This window comes from Pipra filicauda, unplaced genomic scaffold (assembly GCF_003945595.2).
Source record: "Pipra filicauda isolate LSUMZ 115617 unplaced genomic scaffold, ASM394559v2 scaffold19_size4547281_pilon, whole genome shotgun sequence".
Classification (NCBI taxonomy): domain Eukaryota; kingdom Metazoa; phylum Chordata; class Aves; order Passeriformes; family Pipridae; genus Pipra; species Pipra filicauda.
The window spans coordinates 2,386,318-2,410,566 of record NW_024104309.1 but is presented as its reverse complement, the minus strand read 5'-3'; the positions used below and the strand labels follow the sequence as shown (position 1 = coordinate 2,410,566).

Sequence of the window (24,249 nt, the reverse complement as noted above, 5' to 3'; positions counted from 1 at the left end):
TCAGTTGATGAACAAAGTTTGCATTCAAGTTGTACCCATATATTGTAATCAAGGTTTTGTATAGGGACCTATATAGAAAAGAGGTACTTATTCCTTTTGAAACTTTAGCATGTTTTTTAAGGTTGTAACCCCATATAAAGTTGTATTTTGCTACATCAGTAGGTTTTTTCAGTTGCTAGGGATTAGCCTTTATCAATGAAATAAAGTGCAAAGTCCAATGTCTTCATTTAAAAGACAGCAGTGGTTGATGCTGTGAGCAGATCTTGCTGTGACTGTACTCTGATCTCTTAAGATGAAGGATAGATCTTGAAATTAAAACTTTAAGTATTTCTCCTGTTCAAAAAAAAAAAAAAAGGTCGAAAATGACTAATTGCAAGAAACTCATTTGAGAAATATTGTTAGAGGAAGAGAATGGTAGTGATTAACTAGAAGTTAAATTTTGGGCACATATACCAGTGTGATGTCGATTCTTTTCTAAAATGTTACATTAAAAAAGGAAAAAAGATTTTATTCTTCTGTGGCAGGTCTGTGGGTGTCACACAGGGGTTTGGGCAGTTGTGCTCCCAAAGACAGTGACAGATACATGAGCTGGCAACTCCAAGTTTTCTACTTCTAGCAGAAAATTTCAAAAATTAGAGTAACAGATAGCAAAGAATCTTGAGAACTTGTGGGATTTTCTTAGTTTTAAAATCCCAGATAAACATGATACACTGAACTTTTTTATGTGTAAGAACAAAGAATTGCATTCCCGAGGTGCTGTGGTTGTGGTATCATGATCTATCCCTTTGTGTGATGGATAATTTTGAGCCCTCTGTACTGGACTTGAGGTTCTGTGAAGCCATTGAGAAAAATATGCCATCAAGGAGAAAAGTCAGAGTTTTTCATGATTCCTTCATGAATTGCTATTTAGTTCATGCTATACTGAAATAAATGTACATGTAATTACCTATGAGTATTTTCTCTTTTACACCTGCTTATGTACTTGGGTGTGTTTTTCTAAGGAAATCTGTAGTTGATTAAAATTACTGTGAGTTTTCTTCAGATAATTGGTACCAAATGAACCTGTGTACCATGTGTGTATGCATATGTGCAAATACATAAAATTATGCATATTTATATGCACATAGGTGCATATGTATGCACAGATAATGGGAAATATCTTTCACTTAGCAATTAATTTAATATTCTTCAATCTGTGTGGTATCTTAGAGGTCATTCTGCACCACAGTGTTTTGTATTTTCCTCTGCATTGGTGCTATACAAACCTATAAAAATGCTAATTGTCCCCAGGAAGATGTAGACTCTTATAAGTGTGTATGGGATTGTTTTTCAGCCCAGTGATATAGAAGGAGGTGTTATTTCAGGTTTATAATTTGAATGCGTACATAATTTGAATGAATACAACTTTGACAGTTTATTAGTTAGAAAAGAAGAAAAAAGACAGTGCTGTGTCGTTCTTCAGCAAATTGATTGCCAGGAGCATGTTATTGACTTTGGTGATAATATCATTATATATTTTACAGTGGTAAAATCAAGAAATTTAGATTATGCTCTGAGGGCTTCACACATTTAAATAAAGGATATAGCCATTTCTGGGGTTATTGGCTTAGATTAGCAGGGGCTATGAAGAATGTTTAGTGTGTTACGAGGACAGAAAGAGCAACAGTGTTTTTATTGCTGCGATGCTTTGCTTTATTTTCTTTTTCTATTTAAGAAAGATGCTCACTTACAGATCCCCTGGGAGGACGAAAAGCGTTTGCTCTAAATGTTAACATATTAATACAGTGTTATCTCAGTGTTCTGTTGGGTTAAGAGCCAAAATCAGGTGTAATCCTTGACTTGTACCAAGAGTGAGGATAAGTCTTCTTGAAACATTCACGAAAATACACAGTGCCCGGAAAGCAGACCTTAAATGAGCTGCAGGCTGCAAAATTAAGAGCACTGTGGGGAGCGAGATAACTTAATTCGAACACAGCTCTCCCTCTTGCCGTCAAAGGCAGGGTGTGGTACTGCCTTGGGTGCAGCTTCCCAAGGAGCCCTAGTCCCTGCTGCTGCTGGGTACGGCCCTGGGAGCATCTGCCTCTGTCACTCAGCTCGGGCTGTGGATCTTCCTCAGTAGCTTATTTCCCTCTTGGACTGTTTGCCAGTCACCTCTTGGGATTGACTGGACTTGGAGTTGAGTACTTGGGGGTTTGGGTTCAGGGCTGTCTCTAGCTTGCCTGATGGAGTCTTGGTTTAATTAAGGTATATTACCTTGAATAAAAATGATTGATTGCATTACAAACCTTGTTTATTACTTCTACAGTAGCTTTAGGGAGATGGATAAAGTACCTTAACACTGATCATGCTGATATCTCTGCTGTAGATGCGAGCTCAGAAGCACTTTGCATCACCCAGCTCTGGGGATTTGTTGCTCTCTAAAAGACCGTGAAAGTCCAAGTGCAATGTCACAACTCAGCAGCAAAGATCATGTTGTCCTACTCATGCAGGAGCAGGGAGTCCAGCTGGAATACATATGGCTTAAGGGTGTGTGGTGACATCTACATTAGTGGATAATAATAAAATAATTAACATTTACATTTTAAGGGCCTCTGAGGATTATACACTGCAAACAAAACTTTTCTTGCCTGGGTCAAGAGCGGCACATTTTCTAATTAAAAGTGATCCCCTTCCTAAACTGAGTTTGTGTGACCTTTTTAGGGGGATTTTGGCTTCCTCGGAAGGTGGAAGCTGTGAAGGAGCAAAGATTGACTCCACTTATTACATGGAAGGAAAGAGGGAGGCGCTTTCTTGGGTGGGTTCCTGGCACAGCAAGCTCTCTAGTTTAGTGGTTTAATGTTATCATTTACCCTCCCCCGAAACTTAAGAATTACAGCCTTGTAATTCAGATATCTCTGATTTATGAAGTTTCAAATACAGAAAGAACCTTGTTCAAGAGCTGTCATTAAAAAAAAAACCTTTTTCTTTTTTGATGATGAGGTGCTTATGAGAGTCTGGACTATCTGCTTTCTAAGTGTCCGGTGTGCAAACGAAGTATTGGCCCACATGAATCTCACACCTCATGGGTGCTGTAAAATCGTCTGTACTGACAGCGTCATACGGTAATTTCCTATGCAGGTAGAAAGTTTTCCAGTGCTGATTACAGCACCAAAATTTGGGAATATGGCATGAATATGGATGAGAGGAGATCTGGGTATGTGTGAGAAATGGTGACTGTTGCAGATGGCTGATGTACAATATAGGGCAGTGTGCGTGTGCATGCTCTGTGCCTTGCACGGGACATATGCTCTAGGGTTTTACGGATGAGTTTGTACTCTCTAGTAATTTGCAGCTTCCACCGCAGTTTCAAATATCTACATCATTTTCAGGTTGATGATTTTTCCCAGTCATTTATCCCAAAAGCACTTTATCCTACTTAATCTGGGTCATAATTGACATGGGACTTGTGCGTAAGCGGAACACAGCCACGAGGTGTGTTTGAATGGGCTGTTAATGTCAGGGATTTAGTTATGTGCAGTAAAACAGATCAGAGGTTGGAATAAGTATAAATGTTCAAATAACTGATGAATGCAGGGTCACAGTCACGACTTGGACTCAGAAGACACTCTTGAACACTTACATACTCATGCTATTAGCTCACAGCTGCCTTTGGCCCTAAGGAAGACATAAAGTTGGAAAGTTTTGGTAAGGAAGCTGTTGGAATTGGATTGTATTTATTGCAAATCAACAGGATACCTTTGCGAGTATAAAAGACATATGGAAAAGTCTGCTGTTATTACTGTACTTTGTTGTGTCTCCAGATGTTTTCCCTCCTGCCCCGCTCCGGAGGCTGAAAGTGGAAAATGTTTTTTCGTTGTTTTTAGCTGGTGGTGCCAACATCTGCCTTGACATTTCCCTGGGGAATGTTATTAGCACTGCTGAGAGTTTCTGATGCATCATTTGTGTCTCATTTGCCTTTTTTTTTTAATTTTTAATACAATATAATGTAAGAGTATGAAGTTTGAACCCTGTTCAATTCTTTTGAGGGAGCAGGGGTGAGAACAGATCAAGGGGAACAGTTGGGTGGCTGCTGAAGTATCACAGCAGCACTTAGCAGCTGCCTTATTTTTAAGGGGCTATGATTGAGGCATAAAACATTGCTCTGAGCTGATATTTTTCTTTGAAAGAAATAGTATTTGCGAGCTCAAACATACTTAAAGATCTGAAAATGCTTAATATAGCTTCATTTTTTAATATACATTTAATCCATCGTTAGCTCACAGCATGGACAGTGCTCTACTGTGGGGGGAGAAGAACCAAATGAGTATCTTCATTTGGAAGTACTCTTTGCTGGTTGTATATACTCATAATGATATTGTAAAAATTTCAGTTCCATAGTTTTGAACCTAAAGTTTATTCATCCAGTTGATGGGTGTGTAGATTAGCAAGTTGACCCAAGTTTGACTGCTGAGGAAGGTACTTCTAATAGAAATGCCAGACAAAATAACATTTTCCCCCAAAGTTTCTGTACTTCTGCTTATCAAAAAAACAGATGCACAGTAGCAGATTTTATTAATTTTTCAGTGCTTAAATCTGACCTTTTAAATAGGAATGAACTTTGGAGAAAATTTGGGCCAGAATTCTCAAATGTAGGTGTCTAAAACTAGGCTCTGACCTGTAGTTGATTTATAGAAGTTCTTGGTTCATTCTTTTACACTAACTGGAATGATGGGGCAGAATCTGTGACTAGAGCTCTTAGGTGGTAATGGTGTAAATTTTAGCAATGTCAGATCATGTTGTTTTGGAGGAATTAGTTGGGTCCAAGAAACTACAAATTCTTTAAAGATCTTACAGTTTTGCCTGCTGATTTGTACCTTTAATGTTGTTTGGTTGGTTCCCTGTTTGGTTGCAATTATTTACAGCTCACTGCTGGTTTTTTGAGGTCCTAGCAAGAAATTCCACAGACAGCTGCAAAATATATTTTTAATCAATTGTTGGAAGACTTATTCCCTAACTAACATATTTCTTCCAGCTAAGACACGGTAAAAACTGTTCTGCAGATACTCGGGGAGGGGGGGAAAGTCTTCCTGACAAAGATGTCCCTTTTGTGAATTGCTGTGGTGTCACGGTCGTGTGGTTCAGGCCAGTCTGAGCACTGTAATTTAGGTACATTTGGTGGTGTGATTTAACCCCAGCTGACAACTGAATACTGCCCAGCCACTCAGTTCTCTCCCAGCAGAATGAGGGGAAGAGAACTGGAAGGGTAAAAGTGAGAGAACTCGTGGGTTGAGGTAAGGATAGCTTAATAGTTGAAAAGGTGTTGTTGTTATTTTTATTTTTATTATTATTATTATTTTGGTAATGGGAAGAAAAATAGTGGAAAAAGAGAAATAAAACCCAAGAAAGACAAGTGATACCAATGAAAACCAGTTGCTCACCACCAACCAGTGTGCAGCCAGTCACAGAATCATAGAATTATTTGGGTTGTAAAATACCTGTAAGGTCATTGAGTCCAACCATTCCCTCAGCACTACCAAGCCCACCACTAAACCATGTCCCCAAGTGCCACATCCACATATCTTTTAAATCCCTCCAGGGATGGTGACTCCAGCAGTTCCCTAGGCAGCCTGCTCAGCACTGTTTCCAGCACAGATCCAAAACACAGCCCCGTACGAGCTCCTATGAAGAAAACCAGCACAACTGGCCTTATCCATTCAGTGCTCTCTTACCCCCAGTTGTTTTTTTATTAAGAAACGTATTTACCTTTTTTTAAGCTTCTCAGGGTAAGCCTGCAAGAGCAGCCTTTGCTAGTTCTGTTTTTTTTTGTGTATGCCTATAAGCAAAAAGAATAGAACAAGGAGACAGTATTTCTTGTGAGGGTTCTAAAGCAGCAATATTCTGTAGGCAAATAATATAATTTGGTTATCCATCTTTCAAATGTTAATGGTCTAAATATGGTTGATACAATTAGATAAGTCAGAATACAAGGAAATAGTAGCATGTTTCTGTTGGAGTTTTGTCTGCAAAATGTAGAATTCTCATGTGTATTGGGATTAAAACAACTCGTACAGATCACAAGTTTTCAGATCCATGAGCTCTGATTCAGGTTTATCTCTTACTTCTGCAAACCTAATTTGTGTGCAAATTTTGTGCAGAAGATTTTGTATGGCAACAATTCCACTGTGAATTCATTTGAGGCAGTGAGGCCAAAGGGTTTTATTGAACTAGTACTTTCCTTCTAATTTTATTGAAATGTTTGCGTGTTTCGGTGTTGAGATAGGAGTTAGATCTAATTTACCACTTAATTGTGTTTATTCATTTATTTTCCTTTGCACTCATGTAAATTGCCTTGTTTCCCTTTTGTCTTTTCAGGTCAGGATCGCAGCGAAGCCACTTTAATAAAAAGGTTTAAAGGTGACGGTGTCCGATACAAAGCAAAACTGATTGGGATAGATGAGGTTTCTGCAGCACGAGGAGACAAGTTATGCCAAGACTCCATGATGAAGCTCAAGGTGCAGTGAAATTTGTAATACTTAATATTATGGAGTCAAAGGGAGCAAATTTCAGCTTGAACTTTTACTCGTTCTCCTTTCGTGACACTGAGTCTTGGTCTGGTTAATTATGTATTGAAATCAGTCAATTTTACATGAACTCCTGGCTGGTATTGCTTATCCTGGTTTAATTTTCATACATTATCTCTGAGTTCAGTAGTTATTCATGATTGACACCACTGCAATTTGTCCACAAATTATAAACAACACATCTGCAAATTGAATAATTTTATTATGCAAAAGGGGAAGTAAAGCACTGTGGAGAGAAATGGTGTATCAGAATATTTTCTATGACATTGCTAATCAACTACAGCCCTGCCTGTGGCCATTACCTCCTATGGGGACGGGCAGGAAGGTGTTAGTGACAGTGTTGGGTGTACGTAGCCAGATATAGAGGGGACCTGTGTCCTCACTGGAAGGAGAATGCCTTGCACCTATAATGGCAGGACTCATGGTTACAAAATCAGGAGGCAGTGCACTGGGAGGATGCAGCATGAAATGATAAAGAGAAGTCCCCAGAGTTTTGGGGAAGAAAATGAGCAGTGGCAAGGGCAGATTTGAGTAGAGTGTGAACTCGGAGAGTAGACAGAGTCTGAAAGCACCAGTGGTATCAGAGCGATGATAGACATCTCTCTGGCTGAGACTTTTCTCACACCCCTCAAAGAGCATGAGACCTGTTTATAGGAAACATCCTTTCCCTCACCCTGGAACATGTGGAAGAGCTTGTGTTGTTGGGAAGGAGGGATAGGTTGTGTTTTCCTGCAGTGCAGTGTCGGCTGTTGACTTGCCGTCTGCATTGTAGGTTACAAGCTAGTTCTAGGAGTAAACCCTTTGCAGTTTTTTCCCTTTTTTTTATTTCCTGCCAGTCCTCTCCCCGCCACTCTGCCAAGAGAGCTGATGGATTTCTATTGCTGATTTTTTCAGGAGGAGAAATCACTAAATGGTGTCTTGTTCACTACCAACCTGCAGAGTTCCAGTCCCAACTGTCTGGGAGGAATAAGTTATTCATTAAGAAACAGCATGGGGTGACATCCCTCCTATGGTTCAGCAATCTAAAAGCAAGATCTGGTAGATAATTTACAAATCAGTTTTATGGAAAGCAAAAACTAATCTGCTCTAAAAGGTGTTCTGTTGATATGTCACACTGGCCACAATATTCCTACCTGATTTAAATGTGTGCTGGATATTTCTCACTGTTTCATAGTTTTTAGAAGGAATTGGGGAGAGTTGCTACTGTTCTGCTGCACAAGCTTTTTTGTCTCTCTCCTCCATGGATTACCATTTCCATATCTCCCAGATGCCTGATAACCTGTTTGCATGGTGGAAATATTAATCTAAACAGTCCTGGGAAATTACTAAAGCTGTTAAGGATAGGGAGCACTAGAAATTCACATTTGGTGGCATAACATGAAGTTTTGGGCTCTGGAAATCCAGTGTCCTACGACATGGGTTTTAAGGCCACCCATAAAGTTTTGGGGTGACTTTTGATACCATGTCTGTGTAATGACAACAATGATCTCATGAAGGTCTTAGAACTTAAGTTAGTGGTTCTTAAAATATGTTGAAATTTCAGATAGCCAGATAAAGGCTAAATATTTTCATTTATTTAGGAGTGCAATTGATTGCATTTGGTCTTAGTACGGTGTTGTTGGTCAGGACAGACTCCTGAAAAGGTGGAAATAGAAGCTGCTATTATAGTTACACTGAGGTAGAGTGGTGCATGAGATGATATCAGCAAGTTCACTTAGAAAGTAAAAGTCTGAGTTTACAGCACAGGTGTAGTTATATTTTGAGAAGAATGTTTTTCTTCTATAAAAAGCTCAGTTTGCTTATTCCAAATAAATGTGCCCATGAAGTAAGCTGAAGTTTGTTGGCATTTTCTTTCCTCTGCTCCCTGTTGGGTTTTTTCCTTTAAAAAGAAAAAAAAAAAAAGAAAAGAAAACAGAGCAGCTTATAGCTGGGAAAAGTGTGCTAGAGATGACCTTCAGCTTCCATGAAAACAAATTTCATGGAGGATTAGCTAGTGCAGTGGTTGGAGGTGGGAGCACATTTGAAATGCTCTCTTGGTAGCATAAAGAGATCTGATACCTTGAAAAAAGAGAAGAAGCCAGAAGTAAGAGGGGGACTGTTCCTAGAAAGCCTTGAAATTTTCCCAGAAAAGTGGGGAATAGTCCACAAGCAAATCTGTGCTCTGCTGTGGCACCTGAAAGAGTCATGAAACCAACTAAACTGTTCTTTTTTTCCATAGGGAATTGTTGCTGCGGCTCGTTCGAAAGGAGAACATAAACAAAAAGTCTTCTTGACAGTTTCCTTTGGGGGAATCAAAATCTTTGATGAAAAGACAGGGGTAAGTAAAATGATCAGTTGATGGAGCACAATTGAATCTTTTCATGGATGTTTCTTAGAAGCATTTCCTGACTGGGCTGTGATATCTCACCAGTGTAAACACACGTGAAGCATCTGAGAAGCTTGATAAAGGGTTATCATCTCTCAGAGCCAGTCATTATGTGACTTGTGGAGTGTAGCATGGAGACATGGTTTATTGTAAAACCATGTCCTGGATATTGCTGCTGAACCACTTACTGGAGTACACAGATTCCCTTATGCTCACAGCTCTGAGTCCAGAAGTGGCAAAAAGGGATTTGTTTTCCTTCAGCAGATAAAAAAATCACGTCTTTGAAATGCCAGCCCAGTATTTGCAGAAGACTGCAGGAGTCCATGGGTCACACTGGTATCTGTGCCTATACAGGTTTTCTCATCCATCCTGGGTCCAGCTGCACCCCATCCTCTGGATGCTGCTTAAGGATCCTCAGCAGTACAGGTCAGGTGACTTTTGAGGGTCTCATGGCAAGGGATTAGGATTAGAGGTGAGAATTGCCTTGGACTGCGCCCCTTGTGTCAGAGTAAGCTGAGGGGATGAAAACAAGCTGGAACAGGGAGCTGAGGGCAACTCCAGAAGAGTGAAGCTGATCTTCCCCCCCCCCCCCAATTGCCTGAGATAGGGAGAGAAAAGGAAGGGCAGTGTGGGCTGGGGAGCAGCATGCACTTAGCTGGGATTGTCCTCAAGATGTCCCAGGGTAGTCATAAGAATTTCTGTCAGATCCATAATTCCACACGAATGCAGCTGTATGTAGTCACCATAGTGTGATATATCCTATTAACAGCAACACCATCAGAATCGGAGCTCATGTGTTGTCAGTGGTAGAAAAATTATATATTGTATGGAATGGGAGCCAAAAGGCACTGGAAAGTTTGAGGTTGCCATGTAAAGCTGCCAAGCAGCACCTTCCCTGGTAACATCTGGTTGAGGAAGTTGCAGAGATTTCCATGTCTTACACAGTTTTTGCCATAGCAATACCCTGTTTGATTTTTTAAATTGCTCCAAAAGAAGAAACCTAAGCAAAACATTATACTACTTAGATATAAAGCAACAACACACAAACTGTTTTAATCATAATTAAGAAGATTTTTACAGCAGTTGAAGCTCTGCCTTGAATTTTAAAAAGCTCTTGATTTAATCTTTTGGAAGATTAACTATTTAACATGATGCCAGAAATAAAACCCTACTGATGATAGATGAAATTATCTTTGCCAGTTAATTTATATTATTAGAAAATCAATGTCGTTGAGCTCACTGATACGTAATACGAGTAGTTAGTAATGAAAAGCTCATTTGGGATGTGTTGTGTACAGCCTGTGTAAAGTATTCATACAAAAGCAGTGTTGCAGAGAACATTGCTGGGGTTACAGAAAATAGAAAATGTCAGAATTAGGACTGTCAGTGAAAATTGCACTCGGGCCACAGTTACTTTCCTAAGACTAAAGCCTTTTGTTGGAAAAATAAAAAAGAAGAAAGACTAGTCCTTTTGCCCTTGTCTTTGAAAGTTTCTCAAACATTGGATTTCTCTGCATAGAATAAAGAGGGAAAAGGGGATGTGTTTTAGAAACAAAGGTGTGCTTTATTCCAGTTGTCTTTCCTGCAGCATCCTGCACGCTCTCCTGTCTGCAGCTGGTGAGGTGGGGACATGGGAACAGTCTCCTTCATTTCATAACTCTGACACCGTGTACTCTAAATCTGACACATCTATATCATCCTTATAGTAAATCTGTCACTCACTCACTGAGGCTTAGAATGAAACCTCTAAATCCACCTTCCAAATGTCTGCCCCTGAGCTGCTGGAGTGATGGACAGGAATATTGAGTTGTCCTTCTTGGAACAGGACTGTGACAAAGGGCTGTGGGGAGCTTTCGACATCAGTTTTTACGTGTTTTGAAAGCAGGAGAATCATGTTTTCCATGCCAAGGTTTTGAAGCAGGAGTGCATGAAATACTCTGCTGGTTTTTCAGAGCCACCATCCCTTTGGCTTTTTCCATGGCTTGGGTCTCTCCATGTCCCAAAGTTTCACACTCTCATCCCATTCTTTTCATAGACTGTCTCATCTAGCCTGTCTCTGCTTTGCCACGAGTTGTCATCTCATTCCCATTCCTTCTGGGAATCTCAACATCTGAAATATGCAAATTAATGGACAGATCGTGGCAGAGTCTCCAGGCTCTTGGAGCACTGCTGAGGCAAGGTTCTTCCCACAGCACAAGAGACAAATATTTAGGGGTGATTCACCATGTCTCATCCATACAGCTATGGCTCATCCTGGTGGAATGCTGAGAGATGTCAGCTGGCAGAGCAGTAAATGAGACCATCTGTGTAGTCTCACCTCGATGTCTCTGTGCTAAAATGACCCCAAAGAAAGCTGCATCACTGCTATGATGAGGAGCCTCCTAGATGGCAAAATTAGGTGATGCAGAACACTGACAATCCCATCCTTGATTTAGAAAAATCCCACAAGCTGGCAAAACTGGGAATGTACAGTTTCTTGGCCTGGATCTTTTGATGGGAAGGAAGCAAAAGGGGTTGCAAGAAGGTTATGTTTCTCTCACACTGATCTTCTGATATCCATGTTAAACTTTGGAGTTTATAAAGTTTGGAGACTAATGTTTACATTCATACAATAGGGAAAAAAATAGCCCTTAATAGGGAACAGCCAGATAATCCTGCATTTGCTTTCTCCTCCTTTAACAGCCCGCTCTGCCCCCCACATTGCTTTCTCCCTTAGTTGTATTTCCATCTTTTTGGAATTCCCAAAAGGATATTTTGGGCCACAGAGCTCATTTATTGTTTATTTTTAAAGATTATTTACCTCTTCAGAATGTCCTTTCTTAACTTTTAGCATTGGCAATTGCTATCACGTCCACCACAGTGGCAGTCTGGTGTGATAGAAAAGAGAAAAAATATTCTGAAAAAATGTGGGCTTCTGTATGTTGAATGTCTTGTAGGCTGCCATTGGATTTTAATTTATCACAATAAAAAAATCAATTTGTAGCTCAAAACTAGCAAATTTTTTTTAAAATTGGCAGTGTCATAGCTGACTTCATACAGATGATTTAGGGGAATTACTCCATAATTCGTTACAGATGAAAGGCTGTAGTTGGGTTACTACTGAAAATGATAAGCAGGGTTTTTTCCCCCTGTACTTTATAGCTCTCTTTAATATGTTCCAGACCTAATATTCATCAAAAAATATTGATTTTAATAATGCTATTATTCCAGCCATCAGGAATTCTGCCCTATGAGTAAATTTATCCATGAAGGAGACTAGGGTGAAGGTGGAATATCATTTGGAAAGAGTTTATCTCACCAAGAAAAATGCAAGAAGGATTTGCTGTGAGTTTACACTGTAGATGCAATACGATATAGTTCTTCTACAGCACTGCAATAGAAATAATAACAATCCTTTCTTATATTCCATCATTCCATGCCATGGATCCATCCATCCCACTTGCTTTCTCCAGAATATGTTTGCCAAATATATACCTCACAGAAGGGAAATACATCTCTTTGTTTTTTTAACATAAAAAAATCTACCATAATTATTGCTAAACCCATGCTTTCTCTACCCATTGCCACTTGAGAGATTTCATGGCTGCATATTATATGAAAATAATTTTTCATCATTTATTCTGTCATATCCATCTTGGTTATATCTCATGCTGCAGTATATTCTTCATTAGTCATATTTCATGAGAGTTCTTTTATATTTTCAAAAGCATGTAGAAGGCAAAAATGCAAATAATTGCATTATGTTATTTAATATTCTCCTTTTCAGGGTGGAACTTAGTGGTTGGTGATTTCTTTAGAAAGCAACAAAAGCCATAACTCTGCATATAGAAGGGTATGCAAAATTTTTAAAGGCCCATCATTGTTGGTTAGCTATTTATGAGTGTTATTTTGTTAATCACACACATCAGGCCATCTCCCTGTGATAGCTTAGTAATGCTTCATTAGATGTGCGTGACTAATATGGGCTCCATGAAGAGCCTGTAATTGTCTCATTGTTTATTTATGTGACAATAAATCTTTGTTTACTGTAGATTACTTTCCAAAAATGTATTTGAAACTAATAATTAAATTCTATAAAATATGCTCGGGAAAACATTTTCTTCTACATTCATGCAGTGAGCTGTGCTTTTAAACTCTTGTTATTTCTAGTTGACTTTAATGGAAAACTCAGACATTGTGAGAAAGAAATAAGATGAAAGCAAAAAATTACTATTTGGCTTTAAAGTATTATTTCTGTTAAAGTAAAATTTTAAATAAATCACGGATATGCAAATTACCAGAATATGCCATAATATATAGCTCTGTATGAGGTATTGTTGTAGCTTAATTATTTATCTAGATTCCTCCATTGTCCAAAAAGCATGGTAGATCGGTGTCAGTATCTTGTTTATTTATGGCAAATACCCTGAACAGATGGATTGTAACCCAGTTGATGAAGATGACAGTCATCTCACCAGTTTTTTCCTATTTTGTCCTGTGTAGCACCCTAAAAGTGAGTTTCATTTGCATTGTCTGTTCTGCACTTTAGAGGGACTGGCTTGTCTTTCAGAGATATTAACTCATATCTTTAACAAATATAGGGCACAACCTGTGGGATTGTAAAATTTCTAGGAAAAAAGTATCTAATGGGGTTACAGTATTACAGAGAAGTATTGCAGTGTGTTACTCAGGTTTTATGAATTTAATTTGTAGACATTTTCTTCAGGCTGTTAGTATGAAATCCAGAAAGGAAAACTGTATGTATAAATACATGTATTCCATGTTGACTATCTGTTACTGTTACCTACCTGGTACTCCAACCTTCGTTATCTTTGATGAGGATTTTATTTTATTGTTTTTGAGGTTTACCTACCTGAGATGGTGTTTCTCAGTGAATAGCACTTCCCTGTTCCATGGAAGGGGGACTAGACCTTACCTGTAGCATTTCATACAAAAAAGTTAATTTTCCTTTTCATGATGGCCACAGAACTGGTGGTTATGTTTCTGCTTTAAGTCTTAACTCTGTTTGTCCTCCGGTAGTGTCGTTCTCTTCTATTGAGATAATGTTATGGCACTGGTATGTTCCAAACAGTGTTTTGGATGCCAATATCTTGCCCATCTTCCTGAACCTTTGAGCTCTCTTGACCTTTTAATGCACAGATTTCTCAAAGTTCTTTCTATAAAGCTTCCAGCATGTTCCAAGAGGTTTATGCTGATAACCCCTGGGTTTGCTGCTCTTCTCTATTTGATGTGAATGATGGTGTTAATTATGCTGATAGATTGCTAACAGGACAGCTAAACTTGGCTGAAAGAAAATTTTAACAAGATTAAAAATCTCAGTTTTGGCAGAAAATACCTCATTTAAAATGTACCAAAGGTACTTCTTGACTTTACTGGAAATCTGTTGGTTTTGGCATCTGTGACCAGAAATCGAGGTACGGTTATGAATCTGTAGTTATTCCTTGAAGCACATGTGCTGGAGCAGATGAAATGTCAAACTGTCAAGTCTCTATCACCGAGCATCTCTGAATACTTAAAAATAGAAATAAAAGAAGGAATTAATTCCTTCTGCTCTCTACTTGCTCTGCAGTGAGCAGGAGAGATGGTGTGATTAGTTCACTGAATTTTGTGTTTGCCAGAGTGTGGTACTGGCCAGGAGAGTGCTGATAGTCTCTACCTGGGGCTCCCAGAGGTGGTTTTTGTCTTTGAAACTTCCCAAACTTCCTAAACTTCCTGCTGGCCTCTTCATGGCTCATCTCAGGTGCAGTACTTTGAGAGTATCTTACCTGATCAGCTGATTTTGCATAAAGTCCTCCACCTGGCCTCCATGACTCTTGTCTCTGGATTTAACCCCTGTGTCCCTAGTTTCTCTCCTTGCAATTTTCATCTGGGATTTCCTGGGTGTTCTCTGTCCTTGATCTCCTTTTTCTTCCTGCCATGCTTTTTATCAGAATTATTTCATTTGCAACTATAGATTTGGTTATTGTGTCAAAACAAACGATGCCAGCTCTGTCTTCTGTTCAGATCTTGATCTGTCTCTTCAGCCCTCTCTTTACATGTTTACCCGACAGCTCAAGCTTAATGTGGCTAAACCTGACTCCCAAAGGTCTCTCTCTGACCTCCTTTTCAGAGAGTTGAGGAAAATATCAGCATCATCTATTATTCAGCCCTGTAACTTCAGCAGCCTTTTTGACCCAGCGTTGGTTTTGATTTTTAAATCCAGGATAACTCCAGATCTTGCAGAGTTTTCCTTACCTGGTCTGAAATACAGCATTTACTGTCATGTTTACAGTTAAAACCCAGTCCTACCTCTCTTCACCGCATGTCTCAATTGTTATCCTTTTCTTTGTCCTTGACAAATTTGGCTTTTATTTTTGAAATCCATCATGACTGCCAAGATCACTGTCTCAGCTTATTCTTTTGATCATGTCACACTTCCCTTTGCATTCCTATGCTGCATCTGCCTTCTCTGTTTTATCAGCCCTTTGCTGAACTGTTTTGTCCAGGCTCTTCATGGCTGCCTTTACTCTTACCAGCTTTCAAGGAATCAGTCTGTCATTCGTCATTCATTTATTCAGTTTTCCTAATAATTGCCTCCAGGTCTCTTCCCATCTTGCCCATCGTACTTTGGAGAAATTCTTTACACGTTTTTTCTTTAAAACACTCCCACGCTACGAAGTTGTTGGTTTATGAGGAGGAGCTACTGCAGTCATGCATCCAAGAGGTCTCCTGAGGGGCATCTGGCCCTTAGCTCTCAAAAGTTAGAATTAAAGTGTAAACTCCTTTTTAATTCAGGGGTTATTTTAATCAGTATTACTTATTTATAGGAAATTTTTTTAAGAAATGTTGGGTCTTGGACCATGCTGAGGACTTTTGAGGACTACAATGATAAAAATACTGTGTAATGACAGTAAAGAGCAATAAATGAAAAAGAGCAAAGTCAAATTTTGCACATGCAGTTGAAAATGGTGACATTTGGGGCCTTTCTTGTGCATTGTCCTCAGCTTCTGCCTGCAGAAGATCCCTCTGGCTGACTGGGAGTCATTCTCTGTTCCTTGACAGTTTCCATCTTTCTGCTTGTAAATATGAACAGTAAAACATGGCATTTACTGTTCTACATGCAATAAATGTGTCTAATTAGAATATGGCAGAGTAGAGGGCTTAACACCCTGCATTTTACTCTTGCAAGGTATTTATAGTCTTCTGATACTTCAAAAGGGAAACAATAACACATTTCATGAATAACGTTTGACAGTTAGCAAAATGTAAATGTCAGAAGAACCTACTGGCTTAATTACATCCCTTATGGACTATTGTAATTCATTTATTATTGGCCCTCCAAACTGAGCCCTGGACAGTTTGGGTAGTTCAGAGTGCTCCACAGGGATTTTTAATAGCCACAAGCTCACAGAGTTACATTCTTTGGATGCCCAGTTTGCTGTATGAGGATTGTAAAAGCCCTATCTGTTATGGCAGTTTTGTTCCTGTGGAAAAAAAGAACCCAGAAGGCAAAATTTGGGTGTGATTTTGTACATTGTGAAGTCTTGGGGATCTAGAGCTTTGGTTTGAACCTTATGTCTTCCCTCCTAACACTTGGCATACAGAGGAAGGCTGAAAATTTTTCTCATTCCTCTCATCTGGAAAAGCTCTGATCTGGAGCTGAGTTCAGCCTTCTTGTGGTCAGAATCTGCAGGAACTGCCTCGTGAGATTTCTGACCCTAATTGGCATGAAGATAAAATAAAGCTATTCCAGACATTTTATCCAAATTGAAATAATTTGTGCGATTTTGTTGTAGTTATGTTTTTTCAGTGTGAAAAGGGTAAAAAGTTGATTGCTTTCAAAGAGGCAGAAAATGAGATTTTGTGAGTTTAGTGATGGTCTCATTTGGCTGTATCTGGCCTCCTGTTGTTTATTCCAAGCACCCCAGGATGGATTTAAGAAAAGGAAGTAGTGCTTACATGCATTCTGCTTTATGGTATGGAGAATCTCACTATTACATTGTTACAACAGTGATTTATATAGTTCCCAATAATAGATATTATGAACACTGGCATATTCCCAATTGCCATTTGGCTTCCATTGCATATGGGGATGGGTATCTGTGTGCAGAGCTGTTGTAGTAAAAATTACATGCCAACACTTCTGATTTTGTATAATTTAAATGTTTGGTATGCTTAACCAGAATTTGGGGTGAATTTTGCTAAGAAGTTGAAAGTCAACATGTTTGTCGTCATGGATCCTGTTACATAGTGGAGCTGCACAGGATCCCTCCTATTGTCCCATGGCAGAAAAATCATAGTATAGAGTTATACTGAGGGGGGGAGGGAGATTTGCCTGTAGTCACTACCCTTTTGTGATCCAGATAAATAAGTTAGGATGTGAATGGCACGTTGTGGTCCTGCTGTCTCCAGCAGAGCCATATTCCTTTTTCCAGCTGCAATTTTGTCTTATAGAAGAGCACCCAAAATACAGAGTTATGTGCAAGTATTGGCATTTTTAAGACAGGTTAATGCATCACACAGTAGAGGAAAATTTCAGGCCCATTTTCAGCACACCTGGAATTACAATGACTGGATTGCAGACTGCTTGGGAAAGGATTTAGCAAGAGAAGTGCTGACATAATAATAGCACAGGCAGCTGAGATGCTCTGAAACCTCCCTGGAGAGCAGTGGGGGACCTTCAGCAGGTGCCAGAACAGAAAGTTACATCCCCCTTTGAAACCCAGTGTTCCTTGGTGGAGATGGCTGGGAAACATTACACCCCAGGTGTGCTGGTGATTTTCCTTCCTATTCAGTGCATTTTATCTGGTAGGCTGCTCTGCAATTTTGGGTTTGCCCTGGTAGTAGCAATAGTACCAAGGATGTTTCTGAATTCCTGTGCTACATTTTGGGCTGTTTAACCTCTCCTACTGCTGGGGTCAGATGCAAGGGGGACAGATGTCCTTCACTGTCAGGGCAATGGGAGAGGGAAACTGGAGGAAGGATTACTTTTAAATTTATCCCAGGAGTTTGCAGGATGATAGTAATAGATACCTATTGGAAATTAAATTGATAGATGATGCTCTGCCCTGAGGAACATGTTTGTGTTTACAGGGAAGTCAGCAAGAGCTTTGTTCAGTCTGATAGAGGTAAATAAACAGCTTTATTTTCCCTCCTAGTTTATGTCATAAGTGGTCCTGTGGAAGGAGGAGGCAAGACCACTGCCACTGGCTGCTCTTATTTAACAACACTTAGCAAATACAGATACCTGCTTTTATCCCCATCTTTTGGTTGAATAAGTAATAAATTTCAGATACCAGTAGATATAAAAATAACTGGGCATGGAAGTTGTCCTCCTAAATGCGATCATTGTACTCCGTGACCTTTGTGGTGGATGCACTGTGTGCTCGGCATGTGGGCAGCCATGTGTCACAGAGCCCGGGGGCTGGAACAGCATCTCCTGTTGTGCTCCCAGTGCCCAGTGGTAATTGTGGAATTACAGCAGTGCCTGATGTGTCCCTGAATTGTTGCATTCTACCTGTCTCTGCTGTTAATACTTCTTAATCCTTTGTGGGTCCCATCCTAATTCTGCGTCATTGTGCTCTGCAGCGACATTCCTGCTGATTTCAAAGGCAGCATTGTGAATAGGTGAGGCAGAACACTAATTAATTGGAGTGCCTTGACATTTAAAGCAAATAAGAAGTCTAGGTATCTGAAAATACTACATATGGCTCCTATCCCTGGCTCTGCATAGCTCAAAGTATTTTTTTTTTCTTTTTAGATAGTCAAAATATGGATTCGAACCCAACTTTTTGATTATGTCCTTGCTTTTAAAAAGGCCGAGTTGGTTTGTAGAAGGTTTTATATGCAGCCTTCTGCAATCTTTAATTAGCCAAATGCTTTCCTGTGGATGATACAGAAATTTGGAAGTGCTTTAAAGTGAAAAGCACGTGTGAGTGTAACCTGTATGTGCATAAGGCTCAGGGCTGAGCAGTGATGAGAGCAAAGTAATGAGTAAGTTCAGGTTTGATTAGGAGAAGATGTGCTGTGCACAAAAGTTGTAAGGGAGCGGGAGAATGAAATGAATAAGTAGTAGAAAACAAGCCAGCATCCATTCATCAAAGCTGTGAAAGGCCTTACTGCATGCTTTTAAGTAGAAGGTGAGGGCAGCACTGCCAGAGAGCTCTTCTGAAAGGCAGACCCTGTGTGACACCCATGGCCAGGACAGAAAACTAAGACAAGGAGAGAGAAAAGCAAACAGAGTTGAGCTGTGCTCTCAGCTGAGCCAGGTTTTGGTGCAGAGTGTTAATCAAAGTTTGCTTTTAGAGATTTCAATTAGCAGCAGAAGACTAAAACTAAACATTAAGCCTGCTTTACATGAAAATGGGTAGGGAAGAAACAACTCTGGGCATTACAATGTGCAAATGGGGGTTTTAGGGATCTCTTTTGGAAGATGCCAGGGCAGAGGTTACAAATACTCCCTATTCCCTGAGTTGAAATGTAGAACTCTTGAAACAAGATGTGCCAAGCACCTACTAAGTGCAGCTCCAGAAATTCCTACCTTGGGATAATGCAGGGGGCAGAAAAAAAGAAAATTGAGCAAAAAATTTCCTGCAAGTTCTTTGTTCTTTTTTAGAGTCTCTTTGAGGTTTGTCTTTTACATTTTATGTTATTCATATCTTAGGGCTCAAGTGCTGTGCACACTTGTCATGTTGCTATGGATGGTTTATATCCAAGGTGAAGTGTCTGTTGTGGGACCTGAACAAATGAAGGATTTATTGATGAATGATCCCATTTATGGGATTCTCTGAAGCTTATTTATATGAGCAATTGTAACTCAAAGGAAAAGGTTTACTCTCTTCTGCAGGAAGAGTGAAAACAAAATGTCATGGTCTTTATGACCAGGATAGGTAGTTCATGATGCTGTTTCTGAACTGTAAAACCCATCACTCCAGAGTCATCTTTTGCTAACGAGTAGGTACCTCAAGTCCATCAATAGCCTTCAGCACCTTCAACACGGTTAGAATGCTCTGCAACTGTACACCTCCAGTTATGGAATAATCTGAGATCTTACAGTAAAGGCAGAGGTTGTTCCTTAGTCTTTTCAAAACATCTGCCATTGCCTCTCAGGCCTGTTCTGCATTGGAAAAAAATATCCAGCAGTTCAGATGTCTCTGCTGGGATCCAGGAGGATTTCTCATGATGATGAATTTCAGCAAAAGTAGTAGTAGAGAAGGGTGGGCTGAAAAGCTGCCTGTGATATGAAAGATAAACTCAAGTTTCTCATAACCAAACCAGTGTCTGTGGAAGAGAGATTTCAGGATGTCAACTTTAGCTGCTGCTGTAGAATTATACATTGGCCACTAGATAATTAAGCTGTTAGAGAGGAAGAGTTGGGCTGAGTGGTTGTTGTCCAGTTCTTTACTGTGCCACTGAAATCAATCTATCATTGTGTAACACAGGATGTCTTGCATCTATGCCTTGGTTTATTTCTGATTATGAAATCACTTTTATATTTGAAAGGTATAAAAATTGTGTCCTGAAATTCTCGACTGTTTTGTGTAATTTTCAATTGACTCATGAACACAACAAACATACTGATTATACACAGTATAATTCTGTGAATTCACAGAATCCCTTTTTACTCTGTACATGTGCTGTCTCTCAACCCCCTTTAAAGTCTTACTAAATTAGTGAGAGTATCTGGGAGATAACTAGAGAAATATAAAATAAATCCCCCTTGTCCTTTTTCCCCTATCCAGTAAAGTTTGTAACACTGTGCAACTAGATTTATGGTTCAAGGAAGCTGTTGTTTGATGACTATTCAGTGCAGGTTAAATTTTAGCATTGCCAGTGTGAGTAGGGTTTTTGTGATCTTTGCAAGCTCTGCTTTATGGGGTTTGCATGACAAATCAAGAGAATCAGCGGCTGCCTTTCGCTGATGAGTTTTTCAAATCACAGGCTGCAAGAAGAGGGTGACTGATAATACTTGCTGAATCTGAAGCAGTTAAGATCTGAGACAGTTAAAGCAAAAAAAAATTACCTCCATGTCTCCAAGGAACTGTATGAAGGAATTTCTTGTGCTGTTCTTGTAAATCAAAAGCATTTCAGGAGGTGAGAAATGTTGGTGTTAAGGAACAAAAGAACCTTGTAAAAAGTAAAGGCTGCTCAAAAGACATTCACAAGCTACAAAGATGAACACAGTAAAAATATGGAGAGGTTCAGTGATGCTGTAACAAACTGTCTCATTACTGAATATTGTAACTGTGCTTCTTCCAATTCGAGATTTAATCACTAAGAGTCTTACAGTCATCAGAGTCTATCAGGAAAAAATACAAGGCATGGTCAAAGGTGGTGCACTTTAGCTGTGTGAAAGCTTTCACTGGAGAGTAGAGGGCAATACTGGCATATTTATGGCTATTTTGTTCTACTGACTGTTTTGCAGAAGGTGGTGAGGTGGGTGCTAAGGGGGAATACACTCCTATGTATGTGTTACAGCCCTGGGAACCCAGCAGTGGCCACTAGGCAGCTGCCATCCCAAAGAATGTCATAATACCTTATAGGCAAGTATTGTTAGTTGTACAGCACATTGAAACCCTGAGTGAGATGGCAAGGGAGAGCAATGTACTGCAGCCTATAGATTCAGTTGCAATTTTGGGCATATTGCATTGCTGAGCTGTTTATGGCCTAGTGGGGCCACTGACTTTGGTATCAAGGGTCAGGTTTGCTGCTTCTTGGTATGGATGTGCAAATCCTTTGCTTTAACCATCCTGACAAAACAATGACTGTGTCTGATGCAGAAGCAATAAGAAAATAGTACAAGACTCATGGGAGGCCCAGTATCACGGCTTTAGTGTAGCACATCTGTCTTTTCAAAGCTCTATGAAAATGTTTCCTTGCCCTTTAGGATTTTCTTTGTCCTGAAACAATATTTGCAAGTACATATTTAAAATATAACTTGGGCTTAATAGTAATTGGTCAAGGGTTTTGGATTTAACTAGCTACTTTTGTTCCTGGTACAATAAAAAATTGAAAAGCTTTGAAGTGAAGATACGAAATTGGCCATATGTGTGTTCCAGTTTTGTTTTGTTCCTTTCCAAATTCATATATCTAATAAATGGATCTTCTGCATGAGCAACTTAGCATTTGCTTCTGAAGATGATGAACAATAACTAAATTCATATCTGGTCTTTGTCAGACATTATTACAAATTATGAGAGCTGGACAGAAGTTTATTACCTTAGTGGTGTTCTCTTTCACAAATTAGGTTCTTGGAGCGTCCAGCTAGCTCAGTATCATAGATCCATTCATCACAATTAGACTGCTGTGCTGGCAAAGCTATGTCCTGCTGCCTTAATTGACTCCAGGGGTCTGGGGTGAGGACAGTACCAGGCCAGCCGAGAGCATCCCTGTGTGTCTGTCCCAGGAGGCACCAACAAGGACACTTGCCTCTGCTCTCTTAAGAATTTGCTACTCTTGCTCCCCAGGTAAGATACAGGCAGTAGCAGGATACTTTTTTCATCAAGCAAAGGTAATGGTAAGGATTAATTTGGATTTTAGCTGAGGCTGAAGTACCCTTTTAAGCTCTTTTTCTGAGTCCAACCAAACAGGCTCCTACCTGGGGTACTTTGGTGAAGTGCTTCTCTTTATTTAGAGTGGAGTGTATAGACTGAGCTGAGTGTAGCCCTTCACTTGAAGATGTGCTTATCCTTACACATATGTTCTTTCTCACTGACTTTCGTCCCTCCTGACTCAGCTGTGTGTTGCCATGTAAGCTTGGGAAGTCACATAATCTTTTTTCCTTCAGTCTCCTTGGCTGCAGGAAGAGAATGGCTCTTAAGAGTTTATTATTGTTACTGTTATTAAAAGGAAATTAAATTTACACGTCTTTGGGTGCTGTGCTGTGTCACAGCCAGACGGCTGACCCCCTGGAGGGACTGAGTCTGTGATAACTGGGGCTAAATCTGTTTTGATTCTTCTCTTTATCAGCACCATATTTCATGTGCCCTTTTGTGATACACAGACCAAGCTTTGATCTGCATATAATCTCAAAGGGAGCTTTTTGTGCCAAGTGTTTTTATTGCAAAGCTTGCGCACTGAAACGCCTTTTAGTAGTTGGCACTTGGAAAAGTCTTTCTTTAGGTTATTGTCTGCGAAATCAGTGTGTGTGGAAGAAGCACAGGGATTAGACAGATTTATTTTCTCTCATTGTGAAGACAGGCTTAAAGGCTGCTGTCTGAGAAGTCCCTTCAGGCCTGGAGAACACTCCAGAGGTTACATTTTCCTTTTCTACTCTTGTTCTTGGGGTGGGTTTTTTGCAGATGGAAAGTCCATAACCTATTGCTCGGCCTACATTCCATGAGTGGCTCTGCGTCAGATTCAGGATTGGACTGATTCATTTTGGCTGAGTAGGACATAGCACATGTTCAGTCTCCTACAGCAAAAGGGTTCAGTTCCTACTCTTTGTTAGTATGTTCCATTTATACTCTTTTTATGACCAAAACTGATCATCTTGGCCAGTGCCAGGAAATGCCTCCCAAATACTGAAATCTTCATAACTTTAGGTGTTTCATGTCATAGAATTGCTTGGGTTGGAAGAGACCTTAAAGATCATCAAATTCCAACCCCGCTGCCATGGGCACTTGTATGGACTGTGGGGTGTTTATGGTGGAGATGAGCAGCTCCAGACCACCCTACTATAAGTGCATTTTAACGAAACAGCGGAGAAGCACTGCAGCACAAACACAGGCAATTGGAGAAATGCTTGTGGCCAGTTGTTGTCCCCCTGATCCCTGCAAATCTATGATAAAACAAACAGGAATTGTAAGGAAATGGCCACGAAGAACATTTGACCAAGTGCTATAGCATACACATCTTGAGCCCTGTTAAGAGACACAGCAACCTCCTGGGTGTAGTGAGGGAGAATCATCTGTATCACACCCACGTTTCTTGCAGCAATGAGATAAAATTAATCTCAGAGCCACTCACGTGGTTTACAAGTCATTGTTTTCACTGAATGTGTTGCAGTAGGTAATGGTCGATGTCCTATTGCACTTAAGGTTTGCTAAGCTTGTTGTTAAGGCTTTACCATTAATTTTCCATGTGAGGTTCAATTTCTGTGATTTTTTCAGTGGTATTCCTGAACATACAGGACCTGATTTCCTTATATGCTGCTGAGTTGGAATACAGGGGACTTGAAGGTAGACAGCAACATGACTGAATCTATAGTCCACAAACTTATTTTATTATTAATCCATTAAGAATTTTGCAATTTGATGGGTAACTTTGATGTTTGGGGAGCTTTATGTGACACTTAAAGTGTATTGCTGCTTATTCAAATGTGGTAGAAGTGAATAGGCAGGAATA

General features: G+C 39.8%; 1 protein-coding gene across 11 annotated transcripts in view; it reads left to right on the top strand.

The window, feature by feature from the left end:
* DAB1 (DAB adaptor protein 1) overlaps window positions 1–24,249 on the top strand; it is a 436,638-nt gene that overhangs the window by 369,316 nt on the left and 43,073 nt on the right. For all 11 annotated transcript variants that reach the window (XM_039380595.1, XM_027748810.2, XM_027748812.2 and 8 more), the window contains 2 exons: window positions 6,352–6,491; window positions 8,779–8,877. In XM_039380595.1, the coding sequence (XP_039236529.1) occupies window positions 6,352–6,491; window positions 8,779–8,877 (239 nt within the window). The remainder of the gene's footprint in view (window positions 1–6,351; window positions 6,492–8,778; window positions 8,878–24,249) is intronic.